This window comes from Loxodonta africana, chromosome 26, assembly GCF_030014295.1.
Source record: "Loxodonta africana isolate mLoxAfr1 chromosome 26, mLoxAfr1.hap2, whole genome shotgun sequence".
Classification (NCBI taxonomy): domain Eukaryota; kingdom Metazoa; phylum Chordata; class Mammalia; order Proboscidea; family Elephantidae; genus Loxodonta; species Loxodonta africana.
Genome location: NC_087367.1, coordinates 39,000,775 through 39,021,859, shown reverse-complemented (window position 1 = coordinate 39,021,859; position 21,085 = coordinate 39,000,775). Strand labels below are relative to the sequence as shown.

Below are 21,085 nucleotides of genomic sequence, written 5' to 3'. Positions count from 1 at the left end.
GCCATCAAGTCGATTGCAACTCCTCATAGCAACTCTATAGGACAGAGTAGAACTGCCCCATAGAGTTTCCAAGGAGCGCCTGGCAGACTCGAACTGCTGACTTCTTGGTTAGCAGCCATAGCACTTAACCACCACGCCACCAGGGTCTCCTTAGTTTGGGTAAGTAGTGTGTTTCTAGAAATTTGTACATTTCTTCTAGGTTTTCAAATTTGAGTACTTTTTCATAATACTCTGTTATGATCCTTTTTATTTCAGTTGGGTCTGTTTATAATGCCCCCCATTTCATTTCTTATTTGGGTTATTTGAGTCCTCTTCTGTTTTTCTTTTGTCAGTTTGGCCAGTGGTTTGTTGATTTCGTTGATGCTTTGAAAGAACCAACTTTTGGTTTTGTTGATACCGTCTGTTGTTTTTCCGTTCTCTGTCTGATGCATTTCTGCTCTGATCTTTATTATTTCCTTTGTTCAGGTGGTTGTGAGCATCTGTTGCTGTTCTCTGTTTGTTCAAGTTGTGTAGCTAATGTTTTGATTTTGTCCCTTCTTTTTGGATGTGGTCATCTATTGCCGTAAATTGACCTTTGCCCTGTCCCAGAGGTTTTGGCATGATGTGTTTTCATTCTTGTTTTAGTCTAGGAATTTTTTGATCGTCTCTGATTTCTTCTATTACCCAGTGGTTTTTAAGCAGGGTGTTATTCAGTTTCCATGTAATTGATTTTTTTCCCTTACTCTTCCAGTTGTTAATTTCTACTTTGATGGCATTGTAGTCAGAGAAGATACTTTGTTTTATCTCAGTGTTTTGGATTTTGTTGAGGGTTCCTCTGTGGCCTCAGATGTGGCCTGTCTTGGAGAACGTTGCATGTGTGTTGGAAAAGAATGTGTACCTTTCAGCTCTTGGGCAGAGTTTTCTATATGTATCTGTGAGGCCAAGTTGACTGATTGTGCTCTTTAGTTCTTCTGTATCTTTTTTGAGTTTCTGTCTAGATGTTCTGTCCCTTACCAACTGTGGTGTGTTGAAGTGTCCTACTATTATTGTGGAACTGTCAGTTTGTCTTTTCAGTGCTGTTAGAGTTTGTTTTATGTATTTTGGAGCCCTGTCATTGGGTGCGCAGACGTTTATTATGGTTAAGTCTTCGTGATGGATTGACCCTTTAATCATTATATAGTGCCCTTCTTTGTCTTTTATGGTGGATTTTGTTTTAAAATCTGTTTATGTAAGATTAGTATTGCCACTCCTGGTCCTTTTAAGTAGTTATGTGCTTGATATATTTTTTTTGATCCTTTGATTTTTAATAAATTTACATTGTTATTTCTAAGGTGTGTCTTTTGTAGACAGCATTTTGATGGATCCTGTTTTTTTATCCACTCTGTCACTTTGTGTCTCTTTATGGATGCATTAGGCCATTTACATTCTGTGTCATTATCGATAGGTGTAAGTTTATTGCTGTCATTTTGTAGTGTTTTTTTTTTGTTGTTGTGCTAACATTTTCTTTGCTCCTCTTAGCCTCCTGTGCTGAGTTCCTTTTGTTTGTGGATATACTTTTCGTTTTTGTGGATTTTGTTTTTATTGAGACTTTGTTTTTCTTCTTTATTTTGAAGAGTAGGTTTGTTAACTTTCTTTGTGGTTACCTTGAAATTTACCCATATCTTCCTAGGTTCATACCAGCCTGTCATTACTTTGTATTGCCTTGTGTTCCTCTCCATTAGAAAGTTCTGTACCTTCACTGTATTCCCTCTTTTATTGTTCTGACATTGCTCTCATTTACAGATTAACCTCTCTGGTTCCCTGTTGCTGTTCTTTTGATTTTGAATAGTCCTTGAGACTTCGCTCCCTGCAGTGGTATCTGGCTGGTTCAGTCTTGCATCTGAGATTCAAACTGTCGTCTGATATTGTTTACTCTCGGACCAAAGGACTCCCTTTAATATTCTTGTAGGTTTGGTTTTGTTTTTACATGTTCTCTCAATTTCTGTTTATCTGGAAATGTCATAATTTCACCATCCTGTTTGAATGAAAATTTTGCGGGATATATTATTCGTAGTTGCCAGTGTTTTTCTTTCAAGGTTTGATATATATCATACCATTGCCTTCTTGCCTGCATAGTTTCTGCCAGATAATCAGAGCTTAGTCTTATTGTTTCTCTTCTGTATGTGACTTGTGTTTCTTGAGCTGCTCTCAGGACTTTGTCTTTGTCTTTGGTTTTAGCAAGTGTAATTATAATATGCCTTGGTGTTTTTCTTTTGGGGTCTGTCCTATATGTGGTTTGTTGAGCTTTTTAGATGTTTAGCTTTTCATCGTTCATGATCTTAGGGAACTTTTCTGTCAGCAATTCTTCAACGATCCTCTCTGTCTTTTCCGTTTTCTCTCCCTTTTCTGGACCTTTGATCACTTGCAAATTTCTGCTTTTGATTTTGTCCCACATAATTCTCAGTGTTTCCTCATTTTCCTTCATTCTTTTTTCTGATTTTTCCTCAAACAGAGTTGTATCCAAGTGTTTGTCTTCAGTTTCACTGATTATATCTTCCATCCTTTTAAACCTGCCCTTCGGCTCTTCTATGACCCTGTCCATTTCTGAAATCTTGATGGTTATCTTTTGAATTTCTAATTGTTGTTTTTGTATGATTTCTAGTTGTGAATTTATTTTGGCATTTTGTCCCTGTATTATTTTCCTGAATTCTTCCATTTTTTTGGTCTGTATTTTCCAAGAATTTGTCTGCCTTCTCCATGAATTTGCCTATTTTTTCCTCATTTTTATCTACTTTTCCCTTCAACTCTTGCATAGCTCTGGATATTAGAGATTTGAATTCCCTGTCAGATGGTTCTAGTGCCTTTGTTCTACTGTGTTTTATTTTGGTTCTACTGGTGTTTTATTTTGGATGCCTACAGGAACCATCTTGTCCTGTTTTCTTATATGTTTTGGTATCGTCTGCTGTTTTCGGGACATTAAGTAGTTATTTTCTTCGTTTCTTGATTGTAGTTTGTTTTGCCCTTGTTTTTTCTTTTATTTGGTTATGTCTGAGCAGGAGGTCTGTGTGCTCTTTATTGTTTGCTCATCTGTAGTCGCGATACTTTTCACCTCCTTGTCCAGTGGGTGGGGCCAGTCACTCAGCTGTGGTGCAGCAGGGCAGGTCCAGCTGAAGGGTAGGGGCTGGAATGGGGTGTTTGTGGTACGTACTAGGACTGACAGGGCGGGCCAGAATCAGTGCCAGGCAGGTTCCCCTAGGCCATGTCCGTGCAGCTCAGAGGTGTGACTTTTGCATACAGTGCAGGTAGGCAGGAAAGAGGGGGAAGGTTGTAATGTATGGAGCTATCATGGGTATGGGAAAGGAGGGAGAAACAGGAGCCAAAAACAAACAAAGGAAAACACAGAGAGAGAGAGAGAGAGAGAGAAAGTGCAAAGAGACTTTGCTGTCGTAGTGGAGCGATGAGAACTCAAGAAACGGAGAGAAGCAAAGAGGAAAGAATAAAACAGAGAGAGAAAGGGAAACAGAAAAATAAACTAGAGAAAAATTTGGAAAAGAAAATAAAAAAGAAGAAAAGCACTCCCGGGGTCCCACCAGTGTGACTGTGAAGACTGGGGAAGTCTCCCAGGTTGTATAGTATAGAGGGGGTATAGATGTCACACAGCATCAGGTATTCAGGAGACAGGAAAAGAAGGTAAGCATAGACAGACAAAAAACCAAACCAAAACCAAGCCCAGTGCTGTCGAGTCAATTCCGACTCATAGTGACCCTATAGGACAGAGTAGAACTGCCCCATAGAGTTTCCAAGGAGTGCCTGGCAGATTCCAACTGCAGACCCTTTGGTTAGTAGCCATAGAACTTAACCACTATGCCACCAGGGTTTCCATAGACAGACAAGAACTGAGAAATGATAACAGACATAAGGAAAAAAGAAAAAGAGAAATGCTCCCAGGGATCCTGCCCAAGCATCTGCTCAGATTGGGGGAGTGGCTCCTAGGCAGTCCAGTGTAGCCCGGCTAGAAGGGCTTCCAAATGCGAAAAGAGAAAGAGAATAAAAAATACAGAGCAAAGTAAAACAAAACAAGCAAAAAAAAAAAAAAGAAAGCTCCAGGTATACCACCAGTGTGGTGTCAGGGACTCGGCAAATGGATCCCCAGTCGATTGGGGCTTTACAGCCTTTCAAGAAGACACAGAGATGGCAAACGGAACCAAGTGTTCGTGAGAAAGGAGGGGGAGGTCGTGGGAGGTACAGAAGAAACCAAAAGAGACGGAAAGAAGCTGCCCCAGCTCAGGGACCTGGCCAGTGTGGATGGGATGAATCCAAGCAGCCTGGAGTGAAAGCAGCTGCCTTCTGGCCAAGAGAGTACGCCAGCTGGAAGCAGAGGAGGCCGAAGGGGGAGGGGAAAAAGGGTGGGAGTTAGGAAGGCATATATCACTTGTTAATGGGTGCTGTGTCTACTCCTGGGAACTTTGCAAAGCTGCTTTCCCGCACTACCTGTTCGCTGATCTGCGGTGTGGGTGGGGCGAATCCAAGTGGCACAGACGGTGCACGTCTGGGCCGGCCTAACCACTGCAGCCAGCCAGGAAGCTCAGAGGTAGAGCAGCAGAGAAAGGGTGGGGGAGTGGAAAGCACGTATCGCTGGTTACTGGGTGCTCTGTCTCCTGCTGGGGGCTCCGTGAAGCTGCTTTCTGGTACTCCCTGTCAGCCAATTTCTGACAGGAGTCCGAGGTGTTGAATCTGTGCTCTGTTAGCTGATAAGGAACCTCGGCACTTATCTCTCCTCGTTCTCAGTCCTGTCAGTTTCTTATTCCATTCGGTGTTTGGCTGAGTTCTTTATCTCTTCATTTGACACTAAGGGTTCCAGGAAAGACTTTTGTCTTTTGCTTAGCTTTTCAGGTCTTTGTTGTGGAGGGATGGTGTGGTGCTTCTGTCTATGACACAGTGTTGGCTGGGAGACCCCGCTTGCAGAATATTTTCTTGATAAACGTCATGCCAGTTGACCTAGATGTCACCTGAAAGCATGGTGTGAAGTTTGGGCCATGTTTCATTTTTTTCATAGATGGATATCCATTTAGACCAGTACCGTTTGTTAAAGAGACAGTCTTTTCCCCAATTAATGGACTTTGGGCCTTGTTGATTATCAGCTGCTCATAAGTGGATGAATTTACGTCTGGATTCTCAATTCTTTTCCATTGGTCTATATATCTGTTGTACTACTACTAGGCTGACTACCGTGGTAGTATAATAAGTTCCAAAATCAGGTAGTATGAAGCCTCCCACTTTGTTCTTCTTCTTAAGTAATGCTTTACTTATCTGGTCCCTGTTCCCTTTCTGTATGAAGGGATTGGTGATTTGTTGCTCCATCTCATTAAAAAATGTCATTGGAATTAGGATCAGAATTGCACTGTATCTGTAGATTGCTTTGGGTAGAACTGACATTTTCACAATGTTGAGTCTTTCTATTCATGAGCAAGGTATGTTTTTCCACTTATGTAGGTCTCTTTTGGTTTCTTTGAATAGTGTCTTGTAGTTTTCTTTGTATGAGTCTTTTACATCTCTGATTAGATTTATTCTGAAATATTTGATATTCTTGGGAGCTATTATAAATGGTATTGATTTGGTGATTTCCTCTTCAAAGTTCTGTTTGTTGGTGTAGAGGAATTCAACTGATTTTTAGATGTTTATTTTGTATTCTGATACTTTGCTGAAATCTTCTATTAGTTCCAGTAGTTTTCTTGTGGATTCTTTGGGGTTTTCTGTCTATAATAGCGTATCATCTGCAAATAGGGATATTTTAGGGATACTTTTACTTCTTCTTTACCAATTTGGATGCCCTTTATTTCTTTCTTCTTGCCTTATTGCTCTGGCTAGGACCTCCAGCACAATGTTGAATAAGAGTGGTGATAAAGGGCATCCTTGTCTGGTTCCCATTCTTAACGGGAATGCTTTCAGATTCTCTCCATTTAGGATGATGTAGGCTGTTGGCTTTGTATAAATACCCTTCGTTATGTTGAGGAGTTTCCATTCTAATCCTATTTTGCTGAGAATTTTTGTAATGAGTGAGTGTTGGACTTTGTCAAATGTCTTTCCTGCATCAGTTGATAAGATCATGTGGTTCTTATTTTATTTATGTGACAGATTACATTGATTGTTTTTCTAATATCGAACCATCCCTGCATACCTGGTATGAATCCTGCTTTGTCATGGTGAATTAGTTTTTTGATATGTTGTTGAATTCTATTGGCTAGAATTTTGCTGAGAATTTTTACGTCTATGTTCATGAGGAATATTGGTCTGTAATTTTCTTTTTTTTGTGTGGTGTCTTTACCTGGTTTTGGTATCAGGGTTATATGCTGGCTGCATAGAATGAGTTTGGGGGTATTCTATCCTTTACTATGCTCTGAAATACCTTTAGTAGCTCTAGTGCTAACTCTTCTCTGAAACTTTGGTAGAATTCTCCATTGAAGTCTCCAGGGCCAGAGCTTTTTTTTGTTGGGAGTTTTTCATTGTTGTTGATTTTGTATTTGCTGAGTGTTTATGTTTTTCTTGTTTTTTTATTTTGATGTGTAGGGTTTTTAGTTTCCTTTGTGGCTACCTTAATATTTACCTTTATTTTTCTAATTTTAAACCAGCCTTATTTCTTGATATTGCCTTGACTTCCTCTCCATGTGAAAGTTCTATGACATTTAGTCCCCCCCTTTTTTTTTTGATGTTCTCATCTTTTACATATTGACATCCCTGTTTCCCTATTTTCAGTGTTTTAGCTTTGATTTATTGTTATGACTTCTCTATCTAGGTTGATACCTGGTTGTTCTGTCCTGTGTTCTAGTCTCAGGTTGTTATCTGATGTTAATTGATTTCCTAACCGGATGACTCCCTTCAGTATTTCTTGCAATTTTGGTTTGGTTTTTACCAATTTTCTAAACTTCTGTTTACCTGGAAATGCCTTAATTTTGCTGCCATGTTTGGGAGACAGTTTTGCTGGATATATAATTCTTGGTTAGCAATTTTTTTCCTTCAAGGCTTCAAATATGTCATCCCTTGCCTTCTTGCCTGCATGGTTTCTACTGAGTAGTCTGAGCATAATCTTATCAACTGTCCTTTGTAGGTGACTTCGTTTCTCCCTATCTGCTCTTGAAATTCTCTCTTTATCTTTGGTTTGGCAAGTTTGATTATAATATGTCTTGGTGACTTTCTTTTGGAAGCTACCCTGTGTGGGGTTTGATGAGCTTCTTAGATATCTTTTTGTCTTTCGTGATGTTAGGGAAGTTTTCTGCCAACAAATCTTCAACAATTCTCTTTGTATTTTCTGTTATCCCTTCCTGTTCCTGTACTCCAATCACTTGTAGGTTATTTCTCTTTATAGATTCCCACATAATTCTTAGGGTTTCTTCATTTTTTTTAATTATTTTATCTGATTTTTCCTCCGATAAATTGGTGTCACATCGTTTATCTTTAGTCTCACTAATTCTGACTTTGACTTTATTGAGTTGTCTAATTGTGAAATTTTATTGATAATCTTTTGGATTTCTGTTTGCTGTCTCTGTATGGATTCTTGCAGCACTTTAAATTTGTCATTATGCTGTTGTATAACCTTCTTAAGTTTCTCTGTTGCTTTGTATGTGTCTTCCTTGGCTTGGTCTGCATTTTGCCTGATCTCTTGTAGAGCTCTGTATGTTAATCTTTTGAATTCTACCTCCAGTAATTCTGGGAACTTTTCTTCCTCCAGGTGGTCTCTTGGGTCTTTGTTTTGGTCACTTTCTGAAGCCATCATAATCTGCCTCTTTATATGACTTGATATTGACTGTTGTCTCCAAACCGTCAATAAGTTATTTATTTATTTTATGTTTGCTTACTGTGTCCTACCTTTTTGTTTTGTTTTGATATGCCCAAATAGGTTGGTCGCGTGAGCTATTTTGATTATTGGCATGTTTGAAGCTCTCACGTCCTATCATCGGGTGGTTAGAGCTGCTATTAGGTATTTGAGCCTGGGGTCTGTTAACTTTTCTTGTATGTATTCAGCTCAGGTGTCCAGGTTGTCAGTCACCAAGTGTGTGGTTACAGGCTCTTACCTACAGTCCCAGATGGGCAGGACTACGTTGGCGTGATTCTGGTAGGCACAGGTATCTGGCTGCAGTAGGGGGTTATGTTCTAAGCCAGTTAAGGGGCTTACAACTGCCCCTGAGTGCCTAGGTCGAAGGCATGTCCCTGTTCCTTAGAGTGCGTAGATGGGTAGGCTTTGTAGCGAGACTTTGGGGACCCAGTGCTGTTGGCTTTAACAACTGGGAGGCACCACTAATTCTCAGACCCCTGTCAATGGGTTGCTACATGGAGTAGGTGGACCCACCAGTCCTCAGGCCCCTGATGTGGGGTTCAATGAGCTTAATGGGCAGGGCAGTATCAAATGTCACAAATCTGCCACCCTTCCTTAGCTGCTTGGAAACCTTATGGGGCAGTTCTGCTCTGTCCTACAGGGTCGTTATGAGTCAAAACCAACTCAGTGGCAACGGGCTTGGGTTTTGTTTTTTTTTTTTTAGGCAATTTACATTTAATGTGATGATTGATATCTTTTGGGTGGAATCTGTCGTTTTTCATTTGTCCCACCTTTTCTTTTTATAATTATTTGTATTTTTGAAAAACTTATTCATTGTGGTAAAAATATATATAACAAACATTTGCCAGTTCAGCAATTTTCATATATGCAGTCAGTGACGTTGACCGTGTTCCTCATGCTGTGCAACCATCACCATTATTACTGTGTGAATATGTAGGGATTACCACATTATCCCTTTCCAAGTAATTTTACCACCATTGACAGAAACTGTATTTTGTATTTTTTATGATTGTGTTTTATCTCTACTATTGGCTTATTAAGGAGCCCTGGTGTCACAGTGCTTAATCACTCAACTGCTAACTGAAAGGTTGGTGGTTCAGAGCTACCAGCCGCTCTGCAGGAGAAAGAAAGCCTGTGTCTGTAAAGATTTATGACCTTGGAAACCCTATGGGACAGTTCTGCTCTGTCCTATAGGGTCGCTGTGAGTTGGAATCAACTCGATGGCAATGGGTTTGGTTTTTGGATTGACTTCTAAGTTAAACTTTGTTTTAAGTTTTTAGTGTTTGCTCTCAGGTTTATAATTTGCAGTTTTCACATCCTACTGTCAAGTAGCATTATACCAGTTTAGACATAATGAGAACCTTAAGACAATATACTTCCTGTTCCTGTCTTTGGTGCTGTTTTTGTCATACATTTTACTTCTGCATATCTTCTGAATAGCATGATACTTTGTTACTTTTTTTACTTTAAACATTCAATTATCTTTTAAATAGACTACAATAATAAGAAAAGTATCTTATATTTATCGCATATTTACCATTACCATTGTTCTTCATTCTTTCGTGCCAAGCCAAGCTTTCACATATTAATATTTTCCTTCTGCTTTCACTCCTTTAATATTTCTTGTGATACAGATTGTTGGCAAAGTGTTTTCTTAGCTGCGCTACAAAGTTTTTTAATGTTTAAGAATATTAGGGAAAACCTCCTAAGGACATTGTTGCAGCAGCACTCAAGTTACCAGCTGTGTTTTCGGGCTAGAAAGGCCTGGGAGTGCTTTCCTCTTGAGGAGAGCATTCCAAAGAGCTGCTGCAATTAAACATCAACCCAAGTAAAACTACCACCTAAGAACAATGAAGTTTTGGGATTGAAGGCTTACAAAGGTTTTTCATGTATCAGTGTCAAGTGTTAGAGTGTGAACTTTTAGATAGAAGCAGACTGTATGCATTTCAGGTCATGCTGACACAAACATAGCCAAGCCGTGGTCATGTGTATACAGAGCCCATAAATAACTGGGAAATTCAGTTACAGCAGTAAATGTATTAATAGTTGTTAATTTTTTCTTCAGCTCTACTTGATATGTTTTATTGAAAATTTAATTTGTGGCCTGAGTTGGAACATATCTTTTTTCCCCTTCTGTAGCTTGATCATGACTTAAAACATGCTCATGAACTCCGCCAGGCCGCATTCAAGCTCTATGCCTCTCTAGGAGCAAACGATGAAGACATCCGGAAGAAGGTGAGTCTGGGAGAGGGGCGTCCCCCAGTCCTGACAGCCAGCAGGCAGGGAGTGACGTCAACCTGAAAGTCGTGGTGAAGAGCAGCACTAACAGTGACTGTTTGAATATAATAAAGCAGAGTGACTAAAGGCATAATTGAAGAATGAATGGGACCTGGATTTGGGGGGCTGTTTGTTTGTTTTTAGAACCATAGAGTGGCATGGCCGTGCTGGAATGACAAATAACTGGTGTGCTTTTTGTGTCATTAATATGGATTATGTTGCACATTTTTTGCATGTGTTCTCATAAAAATCAATTCTAGCACTGTGAAGCTTCAGACACCTTGAAAGACCTAATAGTAGAATTGTAAATGTTATTTATGGAAATACTTTCTTTCCAATGCCATTGAAAAATACAAATTTTTATTGTATATTGTTCTTTGATATGTGGCTTGGTTCTGTTTTGATTTTTTTGCTACTGTGCAAGTATAATTGAATAAAATATTTGTGGAATGATGATTTTATGTTTAGTGAGTGGTCATCTGAATTTTCCAGCTCCCCAAGAGTGTTCACTGGTATAGCATTCTTACGTTGTTTAGCCTAATCCAACACCAAATTCGTTTATTAGAATAGTTCTAGGCAAGGAATAAAATGAATGGCAACCTCTGACCTAGCTCCCTATACAGACCAAATGGCTGGAGCTCACTACTCAAAATAAATAAATAAATTCTACACAAGGCTTTTAGAACCATCAATGAGCAAAACCACATGTTCTGTCTTGATGAGTAATAACAAAAATAGCAAATTAGGCATTACTTACTGAACATGAGAGTTTACTAAATCGCCCCATCTTCATTGGTATTTCAAGGAGCACTGTGAGATAATCACAAAGTATTGAGTGTTTACCATGACTCAGGGAAGTACTTCAGGCCTGTAGAGAGAGTACTGAACAACCTTAGGTTTGTTGAAATTAGAAATTGAAAAGGAACCATTTTTGGATAGCAGTAAGTTTAAATGTATGATTAGCTTTGATTTATAATCAGTGCAAAAAGCAGAACAAGCCGAATTTTCTCCATGTACCTCAATTTAGTTTAGTTAACAAGATGTTTTTGACTTGAAGTGATTTTTGTAAATGTCTATAAAAATCATTTTTGACACTTTTAAACTCGTTAGTAAACTGTTACTTCAAGGCAAACACACAGTGACATCTAAACATGATTTATGGGTGTTGATGCTGGTATGTTTCATTCATTTTAGGTACATGGTGTATTGCAAGGGAAGTGGCTTTTATGACAACTCATATAGAAAAAAATTTTTTTAATTGACACGAACTGTATAACTTAAATATATGCTAGGTTGTTCCTGGATAGTTATTAGGGCCTGTTGGAAACAGAAAAATTTTATCCATTCTTATAGCTTCCAAAGGTCATGTCAGGAATTAAAAGGGAGATAGATAGATGGCCATAATGGGGGGAAATAGGATGTCCGTTTGTACTTCTTTGTACTTTTTTGTTAATAAACTATTGTTTTGGATTTAATGGCTTAATTTGTGATACCATGTTCTAGTCATACTTGCAACATAACAGTCTGATCAGTAGTTTATTGGAACTTTTGTATTTATGTGTATAATTTTCTGGTAAGGCTAGCTCTGGTCATTTCTGTAGAAATATGACAAATAAAGAAAAAGTTATAATTATTATAGTTTTTCGTGTGGTGAAGAAAAGATATTGTGACATTCTTATTTAATGGGGATTATGTAGCATTTTTAGGGAGATATGTAATTTCTGGGAAACTGATTAATTCATAGTTCATAGTAACTACTGAAGAGAAATTGTAAAATGGAAAATATAAAGTAATTTTGTGATGAAATTCACTCGGAGACTGTTCTTAGGAATGAAGAATTCTTATTTTTAGTGTATAAAAATGATGAATGATAACTCTTTTGCTTTAAATGCATTTATTTCTAACCCATTTTTTGGTTGAAATAATTTGGATAGATTTTTATTTATTTTCTCCATGAAATATTTATTTACATTTTATACTTGTGCCTTATGAACTTTGATTGTATTCCTTTTTTGTATAGATTTTTGAAGTACAATGGTTATTATCGTTTTACTCTTAATGTAGTATCTGTGCTTGCCAAAATGGAATTTCATTTAAGCTGGAGATTCTCTGAAAGAAATTTCAGGGAATATAGACCTACTCTTATAACCTCAAATCCTGCCCCCCCCCACCCCCCGCTTGCCCTACAAGCAACAAAAGGCTTTTTTGTTTGTTTGAAATGTTCAGTTGGTCTGCCTTTTAAATTGAAAGTGGGAACATAATTCAATAAGTACAGTAAATAATATACCTATATTCCAGTGCTGTATTCTGGCCAGTTAAGGAAAGGAGGCAGAATGAGGACGAGAAAACAAGAGCCAAGAAGTAGAGACAGAGATGTATACAGCCAAAAAGGAGAAATGTACAGGCCTTTTCTCTTCATAGAATTATGTCTCCATCTTATTGCTTTCAAAGACTCTTAAAGGCCTGCTGTGTTTTCATTTCTTGATACCTGCCTGCTCTTTGGACAAGACAGAATTAAGCTGACAACTGGATATGCCTGTAGGTCAGAGATATACTACTCCTGCATTGGAGCAGTGTTGATGTATTCCCATTCAAAGAAACCAACTGTATAGTAGCTCCTGGAACATAACAAGCACTCAATGAATATATGTTGACTAACTATGGAAATGTAAATGTAGAAATCATACACGGAGTAAATGATTTCCTTATGCCTGGATGTTTCTGAATCCTTTGGTGCAGAGCAAAGCTGATATTGTAATTCCTAGCTTTGCATCTTTTATCACTCTGTGGCATACTTGTAGATTTCCTAACTTCTCTGTTAGCTGGAGTGAAGGGAGACAGTGCTGGTGGAGTGAATTCTGCAAGTCAGAGTGAAAACATCACCATTGGTAGTGACATGAAGAGAGAGGAGAAGCCCAAGGAAAGATGAAGGACCACTGAGTGGCAACAGTATGGCCTGGCCATATTAAACTTAATGAGGTTAGATGTGCGGTGATAATTGACCTTGACTTTGGATGGATTTTGATTAGGGAAATTAAAGGCAGACGCAGGAATCGAGGGCAGGATGAAAAAAGGGTCCAGAGCACATTAGCAGTAACTGCACTTAGAGCAGTGCCAAGCGAAATCAGCTGCAGCCTTTGTCTAGGGGAAAGTAGTCTCTAACGATAGTGTTTACCACATATTAATCCTGATTGAGAAGTGTAAGTCCAGTTAATGGGACAGTACAAAAGAAGGAAGTTAATAGAACCAAACAAATAGGTCAGCAAATTCAAGTCCTTACATCTCCAGTCAAAATCCCAATTTATGGTTAATGCCGAAGCAGCACTGGCAAGCAATCCTGTAATTATGAAGCAGATTCTTTTATAACAAAGAACTGCTCTCACGAAGACCATCACTTGATTAATACCTATTGATCAGCAGTCTGTTAGGTTGGAAATTGTAAAAGGGTTATCTTTTATTCTCTTCAAGGAAATAGTAGAATATGTCAGAAATAATGAGTATAAATAGAGGGAAATTCGAAGTAACAAAGCATGAATTAAAATTCAAGGAAATATAGAAACTAACCAGGATGTTTCCTCCTATTTTTGATAAAAATGTAATGCATTATGAATGTCAAATGAAGTACTTACTGTAGGCCTTTGCTCCTCTGGGACAACTGACTGATGGAGCCTTTCAGAAAGCTTTCCTCTTGGATTTTGAATACTTGTGTTTTAGTTGGAGATCTCTTTTGAGGAACTAGAATGTAAGCTCCGTGAGGGCAGGGAACTTTTTGTGTTTTGTTCAGTTCTGTATTCCCATCATCTACAACAGTGCCTGGTGCATAGTTGGCACTTAAAAATGTTTTAATGAATTAATGAACAAACGAATGAATGAACAAGTGGGTGAATGAGCTGTATTGCAAAGACATTATTAAGCACCCATTATTGTATTATGTAATAGATTTTAAATGAGGGAATGTAGATCATAATTATGTAGATAAGGAGTTTCATTATACTCAGAATAGAGAAAATGCAGGAAATTCCCATTTTTCAGAAGGCAGGCAGTCCCCAGCACGTGTCTTCTATTCACTTGGATATAGAGCAAAGAGAAGATGTTTTATGGTATGCCACTTGTTTGTTTCATTTTGCAATAATTTTGACCCATTATTTCTTAATTAGAAAATTATATTTGCACTTTTCTAAATGTATGATTAAAAAAATTAATAGCTTGCACAAGTGTGAATATGGGCCAATTTTTTCTCCTAGGGCTGAGGTACGATTTGGTTTGCAGAAATTAGCCTGACTTTAAGGAATCAACCTGTTCTGTAAAGTGATATACATCTGTTTAAAATATTACCTTCCCAATTAATGAATGTCTGATTTTTAAGGTCGGTAACTTGATTCTACACGGATTGATTGAGCTACCTTCACTGTGTATAAACACTGCCACTGGTTGGGGGGAGCAAGCAGGGAGTGAAGATAAAAAGCGAGGAGACATAGCCTTAAAACTCAGCATTTATAATAATACCTTAGTTTTTTTTTTTTTTAAGTTAGAGAAAAGTAAATAATGACCAGTAAAAATTTGCTGGGGACTCAGAGAATTCTTTGGAACTAGTTAAAATGGACACTTTTATGTTTATGTAGCTGTCCTCGAATTCACTTTGGAAATTTATAATTTAATACTTTTTTGTAATTTTAATGCTTTTCTAGGTGCTTTTTTATATTTCCAAGAATTAAAATCTTAAGTTTTCATTCCTTGTGGGGAAAAAAAAATCAATCGAGTGGTTTTATATGACATGTAAGAAGGTACCTAAAGGTGGTTTTTTTTTTTTTTAACTGAACATTTGTTTGTTTTGAAAAGTATAGGCAGGGGAAAATTAGAAAAGAGAGAAGGAAGACAAGGAAGAATGAGAATTTGTATTCTACCTTCTTTTTTCTAGCAAAGGAAGTTATAACTACAGGGTTATTGTGAGAAGGAGATAAAATGTATTTAATGGTGCCGGTCACATAGTAAGTGCTCAATAAATGGAAATATTTATTAAGGGTATATTAAATGACTTCATTTGTAAAATTAAAAATGAATGTGTATTTACAAATGTATTTTTTAAAAAGATGGACAATGTTGGGGTATAAATAAGAACAGTTTGTGAAGAAGAATGTGATTTTATGCTATAAATTTCAAAAATTGTTATTCATATCCAGTAGATGAATTCTTATATTTCAGAAACACAGGCTCTTTCTATAGTTAACATCTCATTAATGACAAGAGGTCTTCTTACTTTTATGATTGTTTTAAAACACTAATTTAAAAAACTTTTTGTTGTCATAGCATGTCCCCCCCAGCCACCAAATATGATTTTATTTGGTTTTGTTGAAGTTAAATAGAAAATACAATGTAAATCAATAATTAGTTGAAATCATAAACATGTCTTGCAACATTGGTATATTAGAAAAGGAGGCCAAATTTTATTTAGATAACCTTTTTTTTTTTTTTTGGCTAAGTATTACTATCCGTGGATGCCTGTAATTTCTCCAAAGAGTCATCGTTCATATGAAACCAATCCCAAGTATATATATATATTCAAATTTTGAAGAAATGTAATTTTTTTCCTGTATTTTTAAAGCTGTAAGATTTTAAAGTATATTAGTAAATTTAGGTCAGTTTTTCTTAGTATCTTTCTGCTATCTCAGCAACTTGCCAAACATTTTGCTTTGAACATCTTTCTTGTTTGTTACAGCTTGACTTTATTACAATTGGTTTTCTGATAATGGTTTAACTGTACTATGAATTTATCTTTTAAATATTTTGCAAATTTCAGTAATTCTAAATTGTGACTTAAAAGGTACAGCTTCAAAATTGTGTGTTCATGTCACACAATCAGGCAGGTGCAAGAAATTCTTTCTAAGACAAATACCTTGAATATTTTGAAGGTTTTCCACAATACCACAGAAGTAGCACTCTTCAGAACTTTGCGCTGCTACTGAATGTAGTAGCAGATTCATTCAGAATTCATTGCCTTAATCTGTGATTATATTGTTAGTTATCGTCTTAAAGCTAACCTACCAAAGAATTTTAAATGAACCCTGCAGCATTTGTTCACGATGGTAAGTATGTTTAAAGAGTTAACCATGACAAGACCAGGTTTTGCCGCTAGTCCACAGTGTTGATACCCTTGGCCTTCAGTACACTGAAAGAAGCAAACCTGGGAATGATAATGCTACATACGTAATAGAGGTATTTATAAAATAGACAAAATTTTTTTCAGAGTTTTACTAAGTGGAGATAAAGTGGAGTGTTATACCTCTTACTTGTGGTATTAAAATTGGATAAATCATTAAATTACAATTCCAGTTTGTTTTTTTTTTTATATGAAGTATAGGTTGGTTATTTTGTTAGTTTGTTTAAAACTTAGCTGAGAGACCCATATTTTTTAAACCAAAAAATGGACTAAAATATCATTATTAGATCTATAAAGCGAAAATTAGTGACTTGTTGAATTTTGAAAAACATTCTATCGGGAAGTGAATGAAATGTTTGGAATGATTGAATATTTGTGGAGTGGTAGACCTTGAGAAAATTGAGCTTATGATGAAGAATCGGGTGTGTCGTTACTCTCTTTCCTGTGACTAAAATGCTAGCACAGGGGTCGACAAACTAGAGACTGGGCACCTGTTGGTTATAATAATTTTGTAGCCAGTAAGCTAAGGGTAGTTTTTACATTTTTTAGTGGTTAGGTGAAAAAATCAAAAGAAGAGTAATGTTTCCTGGCATGTGAGAAGTACATGAAATTCAAATTTGTGCCCATAAAGTTTTTTTGGAACACAGCCATATTAATTTCTTTATGTGTTGTCTATGATTGTTTTACACTACAAAGGCAGAGTTGAATAGTTGAAATGAAATTGTATAGCTTACAAAACTAAAATATTTACTGCCTGGCCCTTTACAGAAAATATTTGCCTACCCAGTACTAATACTGCATAGTTAAATAGAAAGTATCATAAACCAATGTGATGAAAAACTACACTTACTATTTTTTTGGGGGGGGTGGGCTACTATTTGCCTGTATATCCCGGACTATAGAAAGAAATGGGGCCTTACCAAAGCTGATTTCTTTGTCTGAATGATTTTGGCATGTAGCAGACCCCAGACAAATTGCTTTGGGTTATGGTAGGAAATGTTACTGAATTCTGTGTACTCGTTAATTGAGTTGCCTGAATAAGATTTTTCATCATGTGGAAGAGATAAAGATCCAGTTAATTTATGAAGGGAATATTTATTAAGCCTTTGCTAAGTACAAAGCACTATATTTAGTGGCATGCAAAAATCATGTAATTCAAATACTTAACATCAAAAGATAATCTGTTTGGGAAACAAAATTTAACATAAACATAACTACTACTGTTTCCTAAGCCCTTACTTGTGTGCTCATAGCAACTTTATAGGACAGAGTAGGACTGCCCCATAGAGTTTCCAAGGAGTGCCTGGTGGATTCAAACTGCCGACCTTTTGGTTAGCAGCCATAGCACTTCACCACTACGCCACCAGTGTTTTCCTACGCCACACAGGGTTGCTATAGGGTCTCTATGAGTCAGAATCAACTTGACAGCAATGGGTTGGTTGGGTTACTGTGTGCTAGGTACCGTGCTGAGCATTAACACATTATTTCCCTTCAGCTCCATACAACCCTGTGAGACAGGTGTTGCCGATCAGGAAACAAGACCACCCAGGTCTAATACGTGGTAGAGCCTAGGTTATTTCCCAGTCGCCCTCACTCAAAAGCCTGTGCTCTTAACCATCACATCACTTTTAAACTCATGTAGAGCTGTATACCATTAGTACAGCCAAATTATAATAAAGGATAGCAAGAAATTTCACAGAAAATGAAACATTTTTTTTTTTCACCTGAAATGGGTGCGGAAAAAATATAAATTTAGAAAACTTAGTATGTAACTTCATATTTTATACTAGTTGGTTGTAAAGCGTGAGATTCAGAAGACATTTTTTTCTCTGTCATGGTTTTTGGTACTAAATGGCTAATGAGGTGCTTTAATTGTGTTTATTTGTCCACTTATTCATCTCACATTTATGATGTACGTCCTGTGTGCCCAGGAATAAAGCAGAAGACTGGTCTACTTTGTGGGTGCTTAAAATTTCAAGTAGTTAGGGAGATGAGACATTAAACTACTGTGTGATAATTTCAGGGCCGCATGTGTGTATAAATAGTCTTGTCTATATTAAAAGCCAGTTTTGTCATGGTTAATATGCCAGATATGACTAAGATATGACTATAATTGAAATAGTCTTTTATGAATGAGTTTGGACATGTCCCCCTCTTGTAAAGAAGCTTATTTGAAAGCTTTCTCACCTTCTTCCATAATGTTAAAACCAGTTGTTTTAGAAGTTTTGACCCACAGAATGAGGGCTCGCCATATTTGTGTTCCTTCTGCATATCAAATGAGAATATTTTTCGAAGGGCACTGTCTACATAGGATCACATTGACACTTATTCTAGAGAGGAAGCACCTTTTAGAATGATGTAATAGAGGTACTATTTCAATATTTATTTCATAGATAGCTTCCTTAAGGGATAGATTGAAGCTTGAGGCAACATTTTTAAATCCTTGGATCTTCTTTAAATACTTGCTCTCATGTCAAGTTATAATGTTGGTTACTAGAATATAAACTCCATAAAAGCAGTACCTGGCATATAATAAATGTTCCACTTCTATTTATTGAATAAATTGTATATATCTGGACCTTGGGGTTTAGCCAGCCAGTGACCAGCGAAATAAAGACTTAAGTGCATGGCTATGTATAGAGGCGTAGGAGCTGAGCAAGGCCATTGTGTTGCACAATTCCTGGGCAGTGCGTTATTCACATTCCTGGACAGAAAACAGTAGGTGATGAGGGGATTGTTTGAATAGTAATTTATAATGGTTTTATTTATACGTTAAATTCAAAGCGTAATTCGATGACTGTTTATGTTTTATTCTTCTGTTAAGTTAATGATTGTACTTTAAAAGTGAAACTCATGTGGAGAAATATTTTTTTGATAGGGGAAGTGTTCATCTATTTTTAGATGTATTTCTGTCACACTGTGTCTATACTTTTGGCTTTAGGGTAAGAAGTCAGACCAAGAGAGAGCTTCTCCCACTTTCTATTTCCCAAAGTATAGATACATTTAGAACTTCAATTCGGTGTTTCTTTTAAACATGCAACATAAGCAAAAATTTCCCAGCTATCTAGAAAATAAAAAGGTATTACAGTAGAGAAATTAGAAAATATCACTTAAGGTATTAAAAGAAGCTTAGATGCAGGGATGAAATACAAAAGTTTAAGAGTGGATCCACCATAGGAACTCTCCTCTTGTCCTCCATCCCTAAAATGAAGTGATACTGCTCCCAGCCATAGTCACATCTGCAGGGGAGGCTATTTTCAATAGAAAATGACCAACTGTTTTGATGTTTTTTTTCTTTCAGTTCTTTAGCTGAGAGGAGGCACCATTCCCCTCCCCCCCCCCGCCACCCCCCATGCATCCCAATACATGGTTCTACTGATCCAAGATCATACTGTTAGAGAAGTTTGGTATCAATGTGGGAGTGGATACAATGAAAGTGAGAGGAGGGAAGAAATACTTCGTAAAATGTTTACCGAACAGTACTCTGTTCTAGAAGGGCCTAATCAGCACAGTTATTAAGCGCTCGGCTGCCAACCAAAATGTCAGCAGTACGAACCCACCATCCACTCCACTCGAGAGAAAAGACCTGGTGAGCTGCTCCCATAAAGATTTCGGCCTAGGAAATCCTGGAGGGTAGTGCTACTCAGTCCTATAGGGTCACAGTGAGTTGGAATCAACTTGGCAGCACACAACAACAATCTGTTCTAAGAGAAGCTGTATCTTTTGGAAAAAAAGAGCCTTTGGTAAAAAACTGCCCTTAGAAAATATTTGCTAGAGGAAAATGTCAGAAAATCTTATATTGGAACAGTGGCAGAGATATTATATTGAATAGGCTGTGGTTGAGAAAATCTGCAGTTCTCATCCAGAACAGATGGAGCTGTGGTTTGAGAATAGTAGAATGTTTATTCCATGTAGTTAGTATCTGCTGAAGTTAGATCCAGATTCTAAAATGGAGATCAGATTATAAGGGAATTGAATTTAAATGTCAGTGCAACTCTTGTGCTATCGGCCTAGTTTTTTCTTGGCTTTTGCTCTCTCACCTTTGACATTCTTGGCTCCCAGCCAAAGCTAAATTGATTGATTTGTTATTTTCTCTTTTGGAGGCCCTGTGAACCCTCTCCTGCTCTCCTGGGTCAGTTCAGTTTATTAATGGTGACTTTTCTCTTGCCTAGTATAGTATACTAATCTTTTTTGGCCTAGGTATAGTCTGTGGTTCCTGCAGCACTGGTACTTTTTAAAGTTCTTGTCTTCTTTCCCAGTTTTCAAAGTCAGATCTCAATTTAGTTAATAAGGCTAAGCAAATATCTCATTCTTACAGTTCAGTGAGTAGAAAGGACCTCCAATTGGAAGTAAAAAAACATGGAGGAACCCCAGATCTGCTCCAATTTGCCTAGAGAACTTGGGCCAGTGACCTAATCTCTCTGAACTTCAGAGACCTCATTGATTAACTGAAGAAGTTAGATGAAACAATTTCTAAGTCTCCCTTCTGATTTTAACATTATTCTACCCCAAAATTAACAGTCATAAATGTGTTTAGTTCTTTCAGATAGTTTGCTGCCTTTAAGGCCATGCAGAAGGATGCAACAAGAGAATTGGTTTCCCAACTGAATCTGTTTGAGAGCAAGCCCTACAATGGCCCTTACCTGATTGATTGAAGACCTTGTGCTATTTTTTGTTTTGTTTTGTGTTTTGGTTGTTGTTTGTTTTAATAAAAAGGAAATGATATAAGGATATACTCATAATAAATACTAGGTAATCAAGCATTTCATAATATACATGACATCAAGTCCTTTAGTTATTCTGTGACAGAATCATTATGGTCCCTTCATAAAACCTAGAAAGAATTTGGTTTCGCATTTTTG

At 37.2% G+C, this 21,085-nt stretch overlaps 1 protein-coding gene across 7 annotated transcripts in view; it reads left to right on the top strand.

The window, feature by feature from the left end:
- The window catches only part of ARMC8 (armadillo repeat containing 8), a 179,786-nt gene that overhangs the window by 108,675 nt on the left and 50,026 nt on the right, over nucleotides 1-21,085 (top strand). For all 7 annotated transcript variants that reach the window (XM_064277268.1, XM_064277272.1, XM_064277271.1 and 4 more), the window contains one exon: nucleotides 9,929-10,024. In XM_064277268.1, coding sequence (XP_064133338.1) covers nucleotides 9,929-10,024 — 96 coding nt within the window. The remainder of the gene's footprint in view (nucleotides 1-9,928; nucleotides 10,025-21,085) is intronic.